At 33.4% G+C, this 21467-nt stretch overlaps 1 protein-coding gene across 8 annotated transcripts in view; it reads right to left on the bottom strand.

The window, feature by feature from the left end:
• ZNF280D (zinc finger protein 280D) overlaps positions 1-21467 on the bottom strand; it is an 81284-nt gene that overhangs the window by 21217 nt on the left and 38600 nt on the right. For 6 of the 8 annotated variants that reach the window (XR_005008917.1, XM_036734287.1, XM_036734286.1 and 3 more), the window contains 10 exons: positions 20855-21081; positions 15029-15186; positions 14491-14591; positions 13680-13826; positions 10832-10963; positions 9615-9901; positions 8931-9071; positions 5046-5108; positions 2379-2497; positions 2232-2268 (listed from right to left, as the gene is read on the bottom strand). Coding sequence is in view for 7 of the 8 variants with exons in the window: in XM_036734287.1 (XP_036590182.1) it covers positions 2232-2268; positions 2379-2497; positions 5046-5108; positions 8931-9071; positions 9615-9901; positions 10832-10963; positions 13680-13826; positions 14491-14591; positions 15029-15186; positions 20855-21081 (1412 nt within the window). In the remaining variant the exon portion in view is untranslated. Of the gene's footprint in view, positions 1-1419; positions 1613-2231; positions 2269-2378; positions 2498-5045; positions 5109-8930; positions 9072-9456; positions 9519-9614; positions 9902-10831; positions 10964-13679; positions 13827-14490; positions 14592-15028; positions 15187-20854; positions 21082-21467 lie in introns of those variants that run through there. The other 2 variants (XM_036734290.1, XM_036734292.1) reach the window with 2 other exon arrangements.

Here is a 21467-nt window from a genome sequence, read left to right as displayed (position 1 = left end):
ATTTCCGGTCTCTCTTTCAAAGTTAATAAAGTATTTAATAATGATGATGATAATGATTTAAAAAGGCCATAGTAATTATAAGAGTTTTCATTGGGAGATATAGATAAATCACAGAATATATAGTTGATATCATTCATTATTTAAGATATAAAAACAATTTTAGGGTAGTGTGGCAGAGTAAGGAAATCTGGTTTTAAGACCTCTGATATATACTGTCACAGACTGCACAGTTTTGTGGGTTTTGATTTTTAAAAAATGCTTATGTAGTGAACACTCTTTTAGAAACTTAAACATACTATTCCTAAGTAAAAGAAAATTAGTAATTATCTATATATTATATCTGGGTTAAATATTAGTAAAAATAAACAAACTAGACTAACTCTTAATCTTGTCCCCCCAACAAAACCCAAAACATTCTATAACTGAGAATAATGGATGTATAGAATATCAGAGATCCATTAAATATGTAATATTACATAACCTTTGAATTTCACAGCTCTTCCTAAAGAATTTATATTACTGAATAAGTAGACATTACACACCTGGAATTCAGGAAGTTTTTTTTTTAAAGGGAACTATTTTCTTTAGAAAGCAAGTTTTATGTACAGAAATTTAATTCAAAATTTTTGTTCTAAGTAGCTTCTAAATTTAATTTAAAAATTTTATTCCACATACTTTTAAACTGTTAAAAGGTTTTTAAAGTTAATTATTTTTTATAAGTACCTAGGTCTTCATTCTGACCACTGAGAAATAATGCTAATCATTACTAATGACAATTTATCTGGGTAAGCTGAGATGCACAGAGGATTTCAAAATGCTTCACGGCCTCACATAACAGTTTGGACAATATTCAAATTTAAGAGTTGTGAAACAAGCAGCTGTATGAAACTTGGTGACAATTTTAAATATAAGAAGTTCTATAAAATGAAGCAAAAAGCTATGAGAGAAAAACAAAGAAATATGAACACAAACAAACATGGAGGAAAACAACATAAATTTCACCTACTCAATGAATGGAAGGTTTAAAAATTAGTACTGCTAAAAAAAATTGTAGGGTGACAATGAATAGCAAATTATAAATGAGTAAAAATAGTGCTGGTCCGGAATGCAATTGCTGTGACATGATGGTCATAGGCAAGAAAACTGCAGCTTGTCTATACCTTGAACTTGAACTTAGTTTTGGAAGTCTGAGCTTTCCATTTGGAAAACGAATGAAAGAATGTAATTTAAAGGACTGCAGCCAAAATGAACAAGCTTCAAACTGCAAACTACATCAGGACTAAGATGTTTAATGGGCTGACGGGCTTACTGGCTAGAACTGGACCAAAGATTAAATAGAAGAGCCACAGCCCCCAGTGGGAACTATGCTCAACTTGGTGTGCCTTGTAGCCTTCTAGACCACATCAGCATCAGACTTACGGGAGGCCAGCCATGTAGCAAGGCACTCTCCCCAAGATCTGATTGCTTGAGGCGACAACCTGGAGCAGGTTCCACAGTCAGACTATTCACGATCCTTGGTAAGGGAGAACAGGCACCAGTTGTGTCCATCGGAGGGGGACACTGTCCAGATATACCCTGGACATTTTTTGAAATCTCTGGGCTGCTTCTGCATCTGAAAAATAAGAAAAATAGCAAAATAACAGACAGAATGGAAAGAAAGGAGAGTTAACTGACCTCAAACTCAGACTTACAAATAAGAAATCAATTAAGAAACAAGACAGGACAGATCAAAAGACAAAGACCTATGTTACTTAATGTAAAACATACTGATGTCAACATATTAGATATCACAAAAGAAAAGACATATAAATTAAGCAAAGTTTGAAAGGACTGTAATAGCAAAAGTTATTTCAGAATAAAGCCAACAAGAGGAAAAATAGATGTTAGAAACCTGACAGAAAGAGCAGGTAAAATAAGTAATAACATTTGTGGGCTGGAGAGAACTGAATAATGTTGGCCACTGATCAAGGAATAGTAATGAACGAAAACATCTAGGGCTGTGAATTTAGGAAATTCCTTCTTGTCTTATACCAGGTCATGAGCCCCACACAGAGTAGAACTACTTTCAACAAGTACCTTATGCAAACAAAAAGACAAGCGCGTGCACACACAAACACATACACACCTACACTCCTCAATATTGTTTTTGCTTCTGTCAATGGCATTTGAAAAATCCAGCAGTGCTAACAGCCACCAATATGTAAAGTTCTCTGAAAAAAAAAATCACTTACTGTGGAAGTTGTTCTGAACTTGGGATGGAAACAGGCACTGAAATAAGAAGAAAAGTTTTATATTTAAAAGCAGGAAATGACAACTGGGCCAATGTTGTAGTTAACTAAAATGTTTTATTAAAAGTAATGCAATACATAAATACTTACTATTTTCCTTAATAACTTGGCATGTGTGAGTGTCACTTTCACTTAAATGTGTGGCCATATTATCTACACCAGAAACATCAGTTAGGAAATCACAATTAAGGCACACTACAGTAATGCCCCTAGAAGAGAAAAAAGTGAATACTGAAGTGTTTCACCTCTTAAGTTCACACAAAATTTCAATGATTATTTTCATTATAACAATAATGCTCACTAACATAATGACTATTTATACATTTTTCTAGGAAATTCTACTATGACAAATAATTGTTAAGGAAAAAGAAATTAGTATGTGTGGAGCAAACAAGTTTAAATGAATGCTTCCACTCATTAAGATCTAATTTTTGCTATTTGAAATATTTCCGTATATACGTCTTTAAAAAGTTAGGCTTGTGGAGACTGAGGTTCTTGTAGCCTAACTAATGACTAGATCATGTAACTCTGGGAAAGTCACAATTTTTCTGTGCCATTGCCCATTCACAAAACAAGAATATTATATTTGCCAAATGTATTTCAAAGTGTTATTGTGGGGTTAAAATTGGAGAACAGATGACTTAGCAAGTAAAAAGACACATACTCATTACAATCACTTCTTTCTCACTAACCAATTACCACAGAGTCTGAACAGATACACACTTGAGCTCCAACCCACTGACGACATCTTTAATACTACTCCTAAATAACCAACAATGTCATAGGTTTTTTTAGGAAAGTTCTTTGAAAATATTGTTGGTATTATTAAGCATGGCTATATAAAAATACAAATAGAATCTGTCACTTTATCCACCAATCTAGCCTCTCCTCCCAATTTGACTATGTTTACTAACTTTATCACTACAGCAGCCAAGCTCCAAACAGTCATTTGACAACTTTGCGTTTTGCATTTTCCTTATATCTACCCCACCTCTATCAATCTCTAGGGTCATTAAATCATACTGACTTTTCCCCACAAAGTGCATCTTGAAACTATCTTTTAATTCCTTTTACCACCATCTTATTTTAGCTACCGATTATCATATATATGGACTACAGCAGTCATAATTTAATAAGTCTTCATACTCGGAGGTTCTATCCCTCTCTCCAATCCATTCTGAACTTCATTGTCTACTTAATTATCCTATAATACTTCAAAGGCTTCTTATTACCCACCATCTAAATTCAATTTTCTTGCATTCAAAATTTTACAGTATAGCACAACTTTATCTCCCACTAGTTTCCCATAAGCACTGCACCAGGGGTAGGGAACCTGTGACCTCAAGGTCCTCAAATGTGGCCCTTTGACTGAATCCAAACTTCACAGAACAAATCCCCATAATAAAAAGATCTGTTTTGTAAAACTTGGGCTCAGTCAAAAGGCCACGGCCAAGGACCTAGAAGGCCACATGTAGCCTCAAAGCTGCAGGTTCCCCACCCCTGTATGTAGCCAGGCAAGATGACTTGCCATTCCCTGCATACAAGCTACACTTTCCAACCTTCATATCTTTCTTCAAGTCACTACTTCCCCTTAGAATGTCTGTCTCACGTCTGCCCATTTAAATCCTACCAATCTTTAAATTCTACAACAAATTCTACTTTTTTTCTTAACCACTAGTCAGATGTGATATTTGCCCCTATTACCCTCCACCTTTTGCCTGAATTACTCTTAGGATACAATTAAATTGCTGATACATAAATTTATTTTCCCCTAATTAAAATGTCTTGGTAAGCTCCTTTCCATCAAGGAGAGTATCACGTACATCTTGGCATTGGTGACAAAATTTAAAACAATGCACAGCTGGTGAATCAATGCACATGTGATAAAGGGAAGTCATATCTTCGTTCTCATTCCAAGATTCACAATGACTTCAAATAAATTCTTTTGCATACTAAAACTTCGTGCAATGAAAGATAAATACTCATTACAAGGAGGAGACAGAAGGACAATTTTTCAATTTCAATATTTGTTATTAAATAATGTTAATTTAACATACAGCCCGAAATAACTGGCTAACTGGTGTAAGTAAATATACATTAAATCTTATATACAGAAAATGGAAAGGAGAACTCAATTGCCTAAGATTAACAGCTCTGGTCACACATTCTTGTTTTTTTTTTTTGGGATATGGGCATTAAAGGATGTAATCTTTTTTTTTTTTGAGAGAGAGAGAACAGGGCAATTGGGGTTAAGTGACTTGCCCAAGGTCACACAGCTAGTAAGTATGTCAAGTGTCTGAGGCCAAATTTGAACTCAGGTCCTCCCTACTCCAGGGCCGTTGCTCTACTCACTGTACCACCCAGCTTCCCCTAGAGGAAGTAATCTTAATCACTGACATTTGAACTGCTCATACAGAGGTAACTTTTGCATTAATAAATATTGTCTGCTATTTAAGAAACTATGATTTTAAAATAAAATGTATAATTCTGAAAACTTTTATACTATACGGCTTATTTAGAAAAGATTTCAGAAATTGAAGGGCAAGCTAATTAACAAAACTATCCTGAAGGGCCTTTTGATATAACCCAAACTGTTAGAATGTTTTTGTTCAGTAAGAACAGGGTTGCCTGATTCTATAAGGGCACGATAGGCCTTGAACCTTTAGTATAAGACTGCATTAAATGGAAAATGAAAAATATTAGTATTAACATTTAAATTGCTCCAATGTCATCACTTATACAAAATTAAATCTGTACCTCAAGTCTTCTGAATGCTTCTTAAAAATGCAAAACCTTTTACTTGCACGGGCGCTATGAAAGCTAAGGGGAAAAAGGATTTAAAAATAAGATTATAAAGTTGTGTTATACAATGAACATTTATTTACCAACATCTCTGAAAGCTAAGTAAATTACAAGATTTGTAGTTCTAATGAAAAGTTGATATAGTAATACAACTATTATTGTTGTTTGAATGATTCATTGCTGCCCAAATTCTAAACTGGGAGATACGACCTTGGGAGTATTACAGTATATTTGTAGATCACCTGGTACCTCAACATTATAAAAACGATGCATGAAACACTTGTCCTGCATTTTATAATGTACATTGTTACTGCTGTGTGCTTAAAGCCCTAAAACATAATATGACCAGTAAAGCCCAGCAGCAAGAAAGAGAAAGATAAACTCCTTTTAAAAACAACCACAGATGGTATCAATACTTGAGAATTTATCTATTAAGACACATACAGGAGCAATACCACTTCTAACAATATGAATAAAACTACTAAGTATTCTTTATGGAAATAAAGACAGGCCTAAATAATCAGAGAAATAACAATTGCTCATGGGAAGGCTGAGCCAATATAATAAAAACGACAATGCTACCTAAATTAATTTGCACATTCAGTGCTATACCAAACTACCAAAGGATTTCTTGCTAGAATTAGAAAAAATACTAATAGTCATTTGAAAGAACTAGAGGTCAAGGATCTCAAGGGAAATAATAAATAGGTGGAAAGGAAGAGGGTCTAGTAGTGCCACATCTCAAACTACACCACAAAGAGTAAATCATCAAAACCAAAACAATATGGGGGATGATCAGTTGAATGGAAATAGGTACGAAATATGGAAGAAAACAAATAAAGCAGCCCAAGAACCACAGCTACTGAGAAGTCAGGGAGAAATTAGGTAGGGGCCGACATCCTGCATTTTATAGTTCCAAATGGATACATGACTCAGATATAAAGGTAGAAATCATAAAGAAATTGGAAGCACAAGGAAGAAATTACCTTTTACATCTACAGATAGGGAAAGACTTCATGATCAAATAGGGATAGTTTTATTCTATCAAATTAGATAACTCTTGATTACATAAAAATTTTTTTGCACGAACAAAACCAATGAAGCTAAAATTAGAAGGGAAACAATTAGGGAAAAAAAATCATTCCAAAGTTTCCCAGATAATGGTTTTATTTCCAAAGTACATAAGCAAATTTATAACAAGAGCCATTGACAAGTTACTAATAAACAGTTAATGGAAATGATCATATAATTTTCAAAGGAAGATATCCAAAGTACCTAAAGCATTATGAAAAAAATGCTCCAAATCACTAATAATTAGGGAAATGCAAATAAAAGCAACACTGGGGCTCTATTTCATTCCTACTAGATTGAAAAAAAGACAAAATAAGAAAATGACAAATGTTGGAACAGTTATGGGAAACACATACACTATGTGCTATTATTAGTGGAGCTGTGAATTGGTCTAGCCATTCTGGAAAACAATTTGAAATTGTGCCCCAAATATTATTAAGCTGTTCATATCCTTTGACCCAAAAATACTACTACTAGACCTCTAACACAAAAAGGTTAAAAAAGACATTTAAAGATATTTAAATGGGTGTTTTGCAGTGTCAGAGAACTAAAAACTAAAGAGGTACCCATAAATTGGGGAACAATTGAACGAATTATGGTATAAGAAGGTAATGGAATACTATTATGTCATAAGAAATGACAATTTCAGGTAAACATGGGAAAACTTGCATGAAACTAGAACTGAGGGAAATTAGCAAAACCAGGAGAACAATTTATAAAATAAAAACATTATAAATATAAACTTTACAAAGGACTTAATTCTGATCAACCCAATAACCAACCATGATTTCAAAGGACTGATAATGAAGCATGCTACCCATCTCCTGACAGAACAGTGATAGACTCAAAGTGCAGAAAGAGAGATTTATTTTTGTACATGGCCAAGGCAAGAATTTGTTTTGCTTGAATGTGTGTATTTGTGACACGGATTTTTTTTCCCCTCTTTCTTTAACTGGGGAGTTGTGGGGGATAAGGAGGCAACAGAAAAACATTATTAAGTGAAAAAATAAGTAAAAATCAAATGTAGGCATAGGAGTTCATGGATGAAATAAGATGGAGATTTTTTTCTTTTTTACAGATGAAAAGTATTGAGCTGAGAAGGTAATCTGCTTAAGATCACAGTTTTGCATAGTCAAACTATACTAGCTGCTAAAGTAAAGAATTGAGATTCCCCTTTTAAGGCAACAACTAAATGATTATAAACTGAAGTGCAAATATCTATATATCTATATCTATATCTATACATATACATATGCTCAAAATAATCTCCTTGTATTACCTTTGTGATGTATATGTTTATATGTACATATTTTGATATAAACACAAATGGAAACCAGGGATTTATAGTCACAGAGACTTGCCTGGAGGCAAAATAGATGACTTGTCCATAGTCACACAATTAGTATATGTCAGAACAAAGGCTCTGCGACACCTAGGCCAGTCATACTATGTCACATTGCTTTTAGTTAAATATATATATTTTTTAGAAAATACAGATGCATAACATTTACAGAAAAGTCAATGGCTTAATTATTTATTTAATATTTTGAGGACTTTTAAGTAATCTTAAGTTTCTGTACTGGTATACTTATCTATCTGCTTTCAGGTTTATTTGGTCTCAAATTCAACATTCAAAAACATTGTACCTAGCACATTCTCACAAATACGTTAAGAAGGTTAAAACCACAAAACAATTCTAAAATCATAACAATTACTCCATTTCTGAAATAACTCAAGTGATTTGAAAATATTCATTAACATATTAAAATTAATCTAATACAAGAAAAAGAATAAAAGAACTGGAATAATGTAAATAAGGTCCTTAAAGTGCATCAGGGCACAATAAATAGGAAAAAGAAGACAGTGTAGTGTAAATAAGGTCAGGTAAGAAAAAGTTCCAAGTTCAAGTTCTTTTGAATGTGACAAAGAAGTCTAAGGTAAAACCTTGCAGGGTAGGTGGAGTCCAGATGAAAGTCAGTAAAAGTAGAGGTCAAATAGTTTGCAAAAGCTGGAAGTCCTAATGGTGATGGCAGAGATGAGACAGAAAAAAAGGACTGCAGGTAGAGGCTTGTCAGTCAGGAAGGTGAAACAGTGTCATGGATTTCAAAAAGTAATGACAATAACGGGGAGGGGCTGGTATAAATGCAAGTCATGAGCCACAAGAAAATGCATTACCACTATTCATTTTTGGTCAAAAACAGTATCCAAAACTGACAACCCAACTGTAACAATGGACTTGAATTAATCTAGATGTTTTCCCAAAGCCAAATCTACCGTCAAAGGATGAAACTTAGCCCACTGACACTGCTGAGAAGAATGAAGTAAAGGATCTAAAAGCAATTCCAAATCTGGAGTTCCAAAAATATTTTAAGTGATGGTACCGTTGTTAGAATAATTGACTTGTCTTCCAAAACAACTGGAGATGCTTGAATTTATTTAAAACAAAGAAATCAACATCATCACATTATAGTCACTACTATGAAGTCCTGAGTCAATTTTTTCCCAAACAAATCCAAGAATAACAAAAAATAACAACATTTTGGCCCTATGCTAGCCTCCTCTAATCTGACTGCTCTTAACAGTTAATTCTCATTTGAATGGTCACTAGGCTGAAGATTATATTGAGGGATACTATGGTTTTCATAAGTTTCTCAATCAATACGTAACATGATTTTTACCATAAGGAACAATAAACATAATTGTTTTCAGAAAAGAAACTTATTCAAGTTCAGTGTTAACTAACAATTTAGAAATATCAACTCATCTTACCTCATCATGTGATTTACATAGGCTTTACTACAGCTAGTGTTGTATCTGCATAAACTACAGTGGACATATGTAGGAAAATGGTTTGCAAAATCTTTTATTTCCGAATAACACTCAATGCACCTGTGAACTCCCCGACGATACCTTATGGGAACATAAAACAACAACAAAAAAATGAAAATAACATTTAAAAACTAAAACAGTAGGGGACTCATGAATATTTTAATTCTTTAAGCCAAAATTCTCAAATCAACATTTTTACACAGAGACCAGAGACTATTTTAGTGATATGTTTGGAATAAGGATCCAGTAAAACTACAAAAATCTAATGGATATAAAATTGAAAAGTATGAGTGACCGTATCACCTGTACTTGCAACATCAGTTAATGCTTCTTATATGAATAAGCAGGGAGGCAATAAGATTAACCAGTTGAGAATCAAGCAGGGTAAGATAAGTTTAGTACTAAAATATGGAAATTATAGATTAAACAGAATAATTCCAGCAGTGCACAGCAGTGAGAGGAGCACCTTTTTATTATCTGCTTGTTCTTCATGCCAAATAAAGCGGTCAGGCAGTGTCCTAGAGAGGTCTATTAAAACAGGTGAATTTGAAAAAGAAACACAGAATTAAATTTTAATATGTAAGATCAAAACATTTTTGGAGATGACTTAATAAAAGATGTTACCTTAAATTCCGCAATGCTGTATTGACTTTATTTCTTTTTGTGCCCCCAGGGCCTGGCTTCTTTTGCACATGATACGTTTTCGATTTGGATTTGGATTTTGTTGCAGCAGTTCTTGTACTGTTTTTTGCAGTGGTACTTTTTGCAGTGGTGTTTTTTGCAGCTGTACTTTTTGCGGTTGTATTTTTAGTCCTTGGAGGAGACAGCTGAAGGGTAGAAGTGCTTGCACTAATGAAAGGTGCAGTCGATGCTCCTGCCTGAAGAGGTCCAACTGAAGCTCGGATAGTGACCTAGAAAAATAAAGGCTACTGAAGTGTTTTGAAATTTTTAAGTGCTCTTATCAATATTAACACAATCATTCTTAAAACATCAAAGCAAATTAATATCCAGCATGTTGAAAATATCAATCCCATAAATGACAAACAGAAAATAGACCTTTCACTTGTACTATACAAATCCATACTGTTTCAATATCAATTTAATTTTAACTTAGTGTTCAAAATCTATGAACCGATACTAATAGTTTCGAAGCAGACACAACAGATATAAAAGATATGGAAAGAAACCACAGATCTTTATATTAAGGATCACGGAGTTTGAATAAAATAATCTTTGTTTTTATATTTTTTTAAGGAATTGTGTGTAATTTTTGACAAGTACATGGAAGAAACCTTGTTGGAGCAGGGCCTTTAAGATGGTGTTTTGCTTTGCTGAATAAGTCAGCAAACGACGAGATATTTCTCTGTATCTTCCAGAAAGTATGATAGGAAAGCTGTAGTCTACTATATAATGTCTCTTGTGAAAGCCTGCCTATTCTCCTCTAATACTCTCATCAAAAACACTCCTAATGCATGTGCAGATTTGAATAAATCTGTGACTTCATTCGAGTAAGAAATTTTTGGTGAGAAAACTCTTCCAATACCAAAATGCATTTATCTTCTCTGCATCTGAGAGCCTTGGAGCATTTACTGTGGCACGAAGAGATTAAAGTGTCCTTCAGAGGGTCATACAGCCAGTATATGTGTCAATAAGGGGCTGTGTAACTAGGATTGCCTGAATTTCTGAGCTTTTAACTCATTATACCATGCTAATTTCCATGATATATTCCCTTCATAAAAATCATAAAAGTATGGGTGATACAAAGACAAAAATTAAACAATTCCTTGCTCTCAAGGAGCTTACATCCAATTGAAAAAGCTTATATTTTATTCAAAACTTACTTTTGTTCCAGGAGGTAATCCTTCCAATTGTTTAGGTTTTTTAAATGTTCGATGTTGAGTCTTATGATCCATTTTCTCTTTACAAGTCAAAAATTGTAGTCGGCACTTTGTACAACGATATATTCCTTTTTTCTATTTTTTTAAAGGGTAAGAAATAAAAAAATCTATAATCAGGACTCTCATGACTAGAAAATGCCCTAAATGATTTAATTTCAAAGTTATCTGAATGGAATTTTAAAATCTTTTATAGTTCATAAATGTTCTTTTTTTTAAATAAGTCCATACAAATAGTATCAATGAATTGTAGAGATCTGACAGCCTAAATTTAGTACTCATTTAAAATACTTTCACATGGATCAAAGATACTAAAGGTATACATTAAATTTTGGTGAGGAAAAATTATGAAAGTGAAATTAATGCTTACCTATAACTAAACAGGTTTAAAGGGTGCTTTAATATGTAACATCCACTTGGAGGGATGCCACATTTTTAATTGTAAAAAACTAAATTATGTTCATAATTTTATCCAAACCAATTTTACATATCAATAAAATAAATTGTAAAACGCATTAACAGTGGAATTTATGTATTTCTGAGGCCTACCATAACAAAATAGAACTCTTTAGAGGGTGACATAGTCATACAAATTCCAAATTTTTGAAAGCTGTTACCCAGTATTCTTAATTTCGCTCATTAATTCTCTTATTAAAATACATTGGAATCAAACTAGTTTTCTTTTCTTTTCTGACTTTCTACCTTTTACTGTTGCTTCTTTATTTCCACATTCAATTAATTGTTAAGACCTATAAAGCTCCTACTGACACACTAGCATGGTTATGATGAAAAAAGCATTTGATACAGAGCAAGAACTAAGTTTGAATTCCTACTGCAACTTCTTAGCTCTATAATCCTGGAAAAGAAATCACTTCAACCTCTGTGCCGCCTTTTCATTTCTAAAATGAGAATATTGTACCAGATCATTTCCTAGAAGCTTCTTTCTATCTGATACACATGAGCCAATAAACATTTTATTCCACTCTGAGTACTTAATTTACACCTAAGTGGGCTACTAAAATAGCCTCTAAACAAATCTTTTTGCCTCCATTTGCATTTATCCTTCTCATTGCTGCCAAATTAGTCTTCCTTACACATAGGTTAATTATGCCATCCTTATGCTGAAAACTTCTTAACCTGTCCTTCAAAGACCTTTAAAATCTTGCCCCAACCTTTTTTTCCAGTCGTGTTTCACACTAATCCCAACCTTTCTTTAAACCAGTTGTTTTTAATCCTTTTTTGAGACATAGAACCCTTGGGCACTCTGTTGAAGCCTACAAACCCCTTTTCAGAATGTTTTTAAGTGCACATCATGAAAAACACAGGCTCACAAAGGAAACCAATTATGTTGAAGTATTATGAAAAATGTAACAAAATAAACAAGTAAATAAAAATAAGATCAAAGAACCTTAGGTTTAGAACCCTTGGATTTAAAAGTCATATTCAAACCATAATATGCCACTGATCTTAATAGAGATTATAAACATGATCTGTTTTCTCATGTTTTTGTGTACTATATTCCCTAACCAAGGAATGCCTTCCCTCTTACTACACCTACCCACTCACCTGTTGAAATCCTATACACCCTTTGAATTCAAAATGGTTTAAATATTCAAAAACATTAAAAGTAGTTAACAAATGTTTAGATTTAATAAAACATAATTAAGTAATACATTTTCCTAAGCCAGCATTTCCAATTTTGTGATTAGAAGTTAGGTCTTCTGATGCTAAATCCAGTACTCGCTCCTCTGGTCCACACTGCGTTTAATTTCAGAGTTTTCCCACCATTGAGTCTTCTTGTTCACTAGGCATAAAGGGTCCTTTCTCCTTGACACCAAGTACGTGAATCACAAACCACCTCTGTTCTGATGAGCCATCTCGATGCCTTTACTGGATTCCCTTCTCTCCAACCATTGGACAGACTTTCCACACAAGGGTAGAGCACATAGTGACCAGCTATAGCCTATGAAACCTATTAGACTAGTGGTGTAAATTCTTTTTTAGTGATACCACATAGTATTCTCAAGTTCACCCATCTCCCTAAATCCCAGCATCTAAATCTGATGGTGATAAATCAATGTGGGAGGAAGACCTAATCTAAATAAACTTAAACCGCTGTTTTCTACCTACTCTTCCCTTTCAAAATAAGCCCCCGCCCCCCAAAATAAAAAACAAAAAACAAACAAACAAAAAAAACAAAATAAGGTCCCCAAAACTGAGAGCCTGGGGGATGGGTAGAGGAGAGGGAGAAGGGTAGAAGAAGAAAGAAGTAGGTAGGTCTTGAGTTACCATTCCCAAACAGATTTAGATAGAAATTCTGTTGGAGTTAGCAGGAAAGGGGATGACACTGTGCTGTGACCGCTTTAGTCCAAACTCCAAAGGAAAGCAGCATTTGTATCCCTTTGGCCACTAACTTCAGGAGAAAATGTTCCAGGCTAGTAGTGACACAGCATTCTTGGGTGGATGAGGAGGATAGGAAGAGAGACTGGAAAGGGGAGAACAGGTATGTTGTTGTATGATGTTTGTCTCTCCACCTCTTGAGTCAATTATCAGTTCCCTTCTCCTTCCTCATGCCTAGAGACTCATCCTTCCATTCAATCCTAGAAAATTTTATTATTTAATAGCATCATAACTAGAGGGTAGGCTTCCAGGGTAGTTGGATGTTAACTACCCAACTGAGAATTTTACCTGTAACTCATTATTTAGAAAAAACTTCAATTTTGACCACTATTCTGAGCATTATCTTGTATTTTAGTCAAGATGGGATTAATAAAAAGAATGTTTACTGGCTTACCTGATGTTTCATGTAATGGTGCATGTATGGTGTTGCAAGTTTAATAACTTTGAGGCAAAATGGACAAAGCAAGTTCTTAGTATTTTCATGAGAAGTTCTAAAATGTGTTTCTACATCAGAAAATGATGACGATCTATAATTACACACCTAGAAATAAACATAATACTCAATTAACTTCCACATTTGTATTGACATACTTAAAATCAAATTATAAAAAATTGAAGGCCAGCTTACAATGAATAATTAAAATGAGACTCATTATTCAACAAAACCCCATTTTCTATTTTTGAGAGTGATGCCAAGGGATATTTTGAATTGTTTTAAAAAAAAAAGGTTAGGAATACTATAGCACAAAACTCTAGTTGCCCTTTAGTACTTGTTATATATGGATCATCCACAAATTCATCAAAACTGTTCTTTTCCTATTTTTAGTCTTCTTAATGCATGTGAGGAATTACATAATTTCATTATTATTTATATTCCTCTATTTGGAAGCTACATTCCAGGTATGTAATGGAGCAACTTCTCTCTATGTAGCATCACTTTGTTCTAGAAAATATTTCTTTGAGGAGATACTGACATTGTGATTAGATATCCTATGACAGTTACCATTTCTTATTTCTCAATTAACAAGTTTTATTAAGAATCTACTATGCACAAGGCTCTATGCTAGTGATATCACCTATTCAACACCTTATCTCTCTACAAAGATAAGCCCAACCCTTAACAGATAAGTTAGTATTTTTTCCTAAAGCAGTTAAAACTATGTTAACTGAGAAATACATAAGAATACAACAGAATTTTCATGTACCTGACAAAAATATGGCATTTCACCAGGTTTATGATTGTCCTTCATATGCTGTAAAAGAACTTGCTCTGTTTCAAATGATAACTCACAGATTTTACAAATAGCTAAAAGAGAGAAAAAGCAATCAAGATATAATACTCATATTTTTAAAAATATTCTACACATAACTTATTCATATTAATTCTCAAAAAAGTACAAATGACATTATTTTTAAAATTCACCTAAAATATCTGTAAGTTGTGGAACCTGGGTTTTCTTATTTAGTTGCCTCAACGTTAATTGTTCAGGCTCACACACAAACATAGACACAGACACACATGCTAGCTCTGGCAAGGGAACTTCTTAATGGAATTTACTAAAATAGGACTCCCTTTCTTATAGATAATTCATAATGAAAAGAGGCCAAAAGTCAATTACACCTTCAAATTCAATTCTCTTATATATTCTAATGTTTCTAAAACGACACTTGCTTCATTTTGCCTCCCCATTTCAGAATATCAAACCAAATGACATACAGTGCTTAAATGAAAATGTAACTTACTAGAAAACTCATGGGGGGTATGTGTACTTTCAATATGACATTGCAGCTGGAAAGGTGTGGGAAATTGACGATAGCAATGTTGGCAAGTCGTGTGGTTTTCCCAGCTTTCGCTGCTCTGTTTCTCAAGTTCCAAATGGTGTTTCATGTGGTTCATAAACCTATAAGTGATTGTCAATAGGTGCAAGATTGTAGTTTAAAAAAAAACACTCCTCACAAATTAATGTATTAATGTGTAAGGCTATTTCCTGAAAATGTGCTTGCATTATTATTTAAATCTCAGTATGCTTTAAAAAAATTAAAATGATAATGATTTTATCATATTATTTAATGGTTTTCATCATTTTCATAAGCATCAGTTTATTTTTTTCTCTATTAAAATTTTTTTAATCTACTAATCTGTTCATTATTTGGCTAATTAGGTTTTTAAAATACTACCTACAAGTTTTACTCAATATTTTTAAGAAAAGATTTTTAAAAATCTTTAATGTATTATATTGAAGGGGAAGAGAAGAAGAAATTGGGGAAATAGAAGACTTCTTTAGTAGAAGCAAAATACTGTTTACAATTTAAAAGATAAAATATTGAAAGGAAGGAAACCCTACTGACCATTAGCAATTATAAAGCCATAAGAACTGAAGGTCCTGATAGTATGCATTATATATTAGCTACTTAAAAGACAAAGTACTAGTATTTTTACTTGTGTCTTTGTTTCTAAATATATGTAACAGCAATTTTAATGCCTGCAACTACAAGAATCTGTTGTTTTGTCTAATGACACTGGTTTAATGTTAGCACAGACTCTTCATTTTAACTTGCCGACTGTGCCCCTTGTAAGCACCCACTTTTCAGTTTTACATTTTGCTATATCAGCTCCCCTAAAAGACTTCTTAGGAAAAAGAACTATGACTTTCACTGCCAGAGAGAAACTAAATACAAAGGGGAATACCTAATAAAACAGCTTACTGAAGCTTCCCCACCCCCTACATTTGAAACTAAGACTATTCAATGAAAACAACAATTCTTGGATTATGTAAACTATCAATAATTAGTCCTGTGAATCCCTAAAGGGAGGTGTCTGAAACTATGTGATGTTATCAGTTTAGATGATAAACAATGAAAGTAGCAACATTTAGCTCTTTTTGTACCTCAGTGTCATATAACCCCTTTTTAGAGTGTTGGAAGTATAGTGTTCATTAAATCTGAGTTTACATTTTCTAATTAATACCTAAAGCCCTTTGCAAATAAATATAACTGCTATTCTAAACTAGGTATTTGTGTATAATGTATAACAATTTTATTTAGAGAAATTAGCTAGTAAATAAATTGCCAATTCTTCCTTTTAAGAATGTTAAGAAAAACGTATCCATATAAAATAATTTCTTACCTATTGGCTGTCTCCAAGTTGTCATGACAGTTGACATCAGTGGATTTAACTCCTCCTACCAGTAGGAGACAGGAAAAAGCAAAGCTCCTGCGACATTGCTCTCCCAGGGAGGGGGATGGGTATCTGAGCTTTCTTAGTTAAAGCTGAATAAGATAGCCCTGACTGTTTTTGGTGGCCACTAAATGTCATGTGTGGACAGAAAAGGAAGCCTCATAGTGCCATTTTTTCAAACAATATAACTCAATTTTTAACGGGCCAGCCTACACAATTAACCATCGAGAGAAATCTAAACACAGGTAACTAAACAGAAGAGGAACTTTCTAAATAATTAAAAAAAAAAAGTTCGCAGGATCATCTGTGTACAGCTGGAGGGGCCTTGGAGATTATGGAGTCAAATCCCCTTATCTGATTAATGAGGAAAATGAGGTCCAATGAAGAAAACAGACTTGTCCAAGATCACAAAGGAAACAAGGGGTTGAAACTTAAGCCCACACTTAATTTCAAAGTCAGAACACCTTTCATTAAGGCTAACAGGCCTGCATTTGCTTTTGAAATTTATGAAACAAAACTTATTAGCCAAAATGCCACTTTTCCCTCAAAACGCAACTAAATCAGCAATCTCTAAGTGAAGCTTTCCTGATCCCCTCAACTGGAGGTGCCTCCTCTCTTAAATTTAAACACTCTGGAATTGTTTGTATTTATTCTCTATTTGTTTATTATTTGCACACTTACATTGTTTTCTGCCCTGCTAGGATATGAGCTCCTTGCAAGTAGGGTTCTTTATTTACTATACTTGGGATCGATAGTTCCTGACATGAAGCAGGAACTTAATAAATATTATACTTCTCCCTGCCCCTCTACCTGGCCACCTCCAAAGAGGTGGGAGGATCCATGGGTGTGGAGCATTTCATATATTGTTCTTTTTTTTCCTTTTTTATAGAGTGAATGGATTTGCTGGGCTTTTTGCTCTTTTAAAAAAAAATTCTTTATTTGTAAGGGATGGCATTCTGAGGGGTATAAAGGAAGGAATACAATGAATATTTAAAAAAAAAACTTTCTGAATGTTTGTAAAATGGAATTGCTCTTATTTCCTGAAGTCTATTAAATACTAAATAAGCTAGTCTTACCATATTAAAGGGAATTAACAAAGATGGAAAATTTTTTTTAAAAAAACTGTTGTTAAAAGGAAAGTGTACAAGTGGTTAGACCATCTCTAACTTCTAAAACAAGTCAGGCCCATATTAGAAATTAAACTAGTTACAATTTTTCTGTTGATCTGATATATTTACTTTATCTTTTTCACTAAGGTATCTTAGTAATAAAATGGAAAAGCGGGGGCAAATGGAAGAAATAGGACTAAGTCATATTATAAAAAGGTTTCAGGGCTATGGCTCAAAACATAGTTCCAGCTCTGGCTATTAGCAATCAAAGAAATATGACTCTGATAGCCTGATAAGAGCACTTAACAGGTGTGGATATCACATGGTATAATGTTATGTGCAAATGCTGTGAAAAATATAAGGCACCATTATCTCTGGGAAATTTTATCCCTGAATTTATTTTTATATCAAACAAGGTTTTATTAAAGTATGGAGGGGAGGAAGATGAAGAGGTAAAGGAAAAATTAATGTCCCAGAGGTATTCTTCAGGCAGTGAAGAATACTAATTACTATTAGTAATCAAGTGCTATATATGTATCCTTAAACATTAAATTATCTCCAAAAATTGCATTGGAAACCTAATCAAAATATCAAATGACAGTGATAACAAATGATTTTCTATGATACCCCAAAGCTTAGATGAATACTAAAGATAATTTACTTCACACTTATGTAAGAACTCTCTACAGTATTTTTGAAAAATATTTTAATTTTTATAGAAAAAAAATTAAAATAATTTCAGAAAATTCACCTGTGCACACCAAAATATTAAACTGGGCTTTCTCTGCTTATCTGGGACTTAGAAGTTTTCCAAATCTACTTTGTGTGTATGGTTTTCAAAAACTACATCTGACAAATAGTGGCCTATCAAGAGTAAAATGATACAGAGAAAAAAATATTTTATATTTTCTCCTTAAAATGGGAATGAGAATGGAGTGGGAAAGATAAAAGAAGGAGCCAACAACATTCTGAAATACATTATATATTACATATTCTTAGATGTCTAGATAGTCTGTCCAAATGATCAAATTAAGTCAAATGTATCACATATGGAGTTCAGTACGACAAAATTTTTAAGAGAACGACTGCCTGTATTGTTAGAATGCAAGATCCTTGAGAAGGAGGGATTACTCTACTGTTCGTTATTTTTATCTTCAATGCCTAGCGCAATGCCTGGCATAAAGAAGATGCTTAATAAACGTGCAAAACGATGAATTCATAAGGGTTTTCACAGCCAAAATTTGAACTACTAAGTAGTCTACACTGGTCTACAACCATACTACTTTTCTGAATTAAAAGGAAAAAAACCATACACAAAACCCCCTCCCACACTCTAGGACTAGTTTTGCCACCTCCTAGCCACACAACCTTGAGCAAGCTGCTTACTTCTGGGAACCTCCGTTTCCTCATGTGAGAAATAGGGACATTAATAGAAATAGCTAGGTCCTAATAATATTTTACTTTTGCACTACACTTTCTAGAGAGGCAATATAGTATATAGTGGCTAGAGTCTGCCTAGAAACCAGGAAGATTGATCTGGTTTCCAGCTCTGACTCTAAGACGTCCTGGCCAAAAACTCCAATGCTTAACTTCTCCATGATCTAGGCAACTCTCTAAAACCTCCTGAAGAGAAGGTGCCGCCAACTTGCGTTGGTAGGAAGTTTGTTCACCTCAGAGATCCCTAAATCGGTGAAATTACAGATCTAGTCCTTATTAATCCCTGCCTACTTTGCAGAAATTAGAGAGAAATACAAATTGAGACGTTAGATATGTAAGCGCTTTAGGAAGTTGTTAAGTGGAATTCAGGGGGTGCAAGTCAGGAATTTATGTTCATTGGCATAGTGAGCTCCCTGGGATGAAACCCTCTCTCAACTCAGATAAGCAACTCTTCTTCAACTTATACTCCTAGAGAGTTGCTTGGGGGAACTAAAAGTTTAAGTGACCTCCAAAGGGTCACACAGCCAGCAAGTATAAGAGGCTATACTTGAAACCAAAGTATTCCTGACAGGCCCTCTAGCCACTAAGCAATGCCGCCTCTCTAATGTGTGGCAGAAATATAAAATATTATTTTTAAGAACCTACAGTCTGATGAATTTAAAGTCATATGGCCTACTTTTCTTTCTAGATTAAAAAAAATTCTACCAGTTAATTTTGACTCCATTTTAACTTATGAATTTGATAACATAAATGTAAGTTTAATTAGGAAAATTAAGGCTTTAGTGGGTCCTTCTTTCATCCATATCTGGGCTGTACTAAACACATACTTTTCATTTTGTTTTTTATAACTAATCAAAGTATTATTCCAACATCCCAAATATAACTAATTTCTAAAATAAGAACATAAGTAAATATTTAGGAAAGCCATTCTAATTATGCTTTGACACTAGAACTTTATCAACAAACATTTATTAAATGTCTACTTTGTTCAAGATATCATGCTAGGGGGCACTGGGAATATATAATAATAAAAATGATAATATCTGACATTGAAGAACTATCATATAATAACAATCTAAATAACTCATCACTCTTCCAGTTGGCATCATAAATCATTACTCTTAATATGACTATCCATGTCCAGATGAAGAAATAATGCTATTAAGTTAAGAAACCTTGTTAAGTTCTCCCATCTATTTAAAAGGTAGTATGATTTTCCCCCCAGTGAAGTTTAGTCTGAAAAACAAAGCAACCTGGCTAAAGTTCTATATGAAGCAAAAGAAAACCCTATTCTTTTTACAAACAAATTCATAATGGACTAGTAAGGAGGATGAACTAAATATGATATTTATCTTAAAATCTCTCACAGAAAGAGAAATTGCACTGGATGACAAAAGAACTACAAAATTCTGAGGGTAAAAAGAAGATCAAAAACTTCTATGGGGAAATCAAAGAGATGGTCTACATGAAATTAAACAAAATCAGTTCCAAAGACAGCTACAAAAGCTTTGTGAAAGTTACTAGAATAAACTGATTGATAGACAACATTGGAAAAGGAATTATGTTTTCTCCAAATTAAAACAGATTTTGCCTTTCATGATGTGTCTGACAAGAAAAAAGAGTGAAGTGGACTGGTTCAGCTGTCAAGTTCCTGAACTGCAGGAAAATGAAAACAAAAGAGTTTTTTGGGCAAGAGTTGCTGTTTTTATTACCTAGTAGGAAGTGTTAAACCCACTTGTCTAGAATGATACAAGATAATGCTGGCAAAAGAGACTTCAATGAGAAATGTCTTATAGTCACGTAATATTGCTATTTTTCTAATAGTTATACAAGTGTTTTACATACCTAATGTTATTTTTAAGTATTTTCAGGCAACTGAAGCATTTAAAAGTTGTGTGAGTCTTCTGTTCTTGTAGGTTATCACCTTCATGTTTCCCATAATAAAAGTCATTAACTAACATGATCAGTTTTCCTTTATCAGCATCAGCAATCTTATTTTTACTTGCTGTACTTGAAAATTCTGTTTTATTTGATCCCCCAAAGAAGTTATTTACCCTTTCTGGACAACAATACTAAAAGAAAAACACAAAAGTCTTAATTACTTTTGAAAAATTAATCACCAAGAGACACTATTTCACCTAAAACTGAGACTAGAACTATCCTTAATCAATGACACAAAACATGTTTGGAGTCTTTAACTCTTTAGATAATAGCAGTATTTCTGTGCCCTGATAAACAATGAAGTTTATAATTTACAATCAAATGCGTGGCATCATATAATTTAGAAAAGGAATGCAGTTTTGAATATTCTACTATATAAATTAGATTTCAAAAATATCTCATTTGTTTAAATAAACCCTTCATTTCTAGCCTTCATTATTAGCATTCTAATTTCAAAAATCTCTTGTATTTAAATAAATCTTTTGTTTCCAGTCTTCATCATTAGCATTCTAATAAT

This window comes from Trichosurus vulpecula, chromosome 8 (genome assembly GCF_011100635.1).
Source record: "Trichosurus vulpecula isolate mTriVul1 chromosome 8, mTriVul1.pri, whole genome shotgun sequence".
NCBI lineage: Eukaryota > Metazoa > Chordata > Mammalia > Diprotodontia > Phalangeridae > Trichosurus > Trichosurus vulpecula.
Note: the sequence above shows the minus strand (reverse complement) of the source record. Positions and strands in the feature narration are given on the sequence as shown.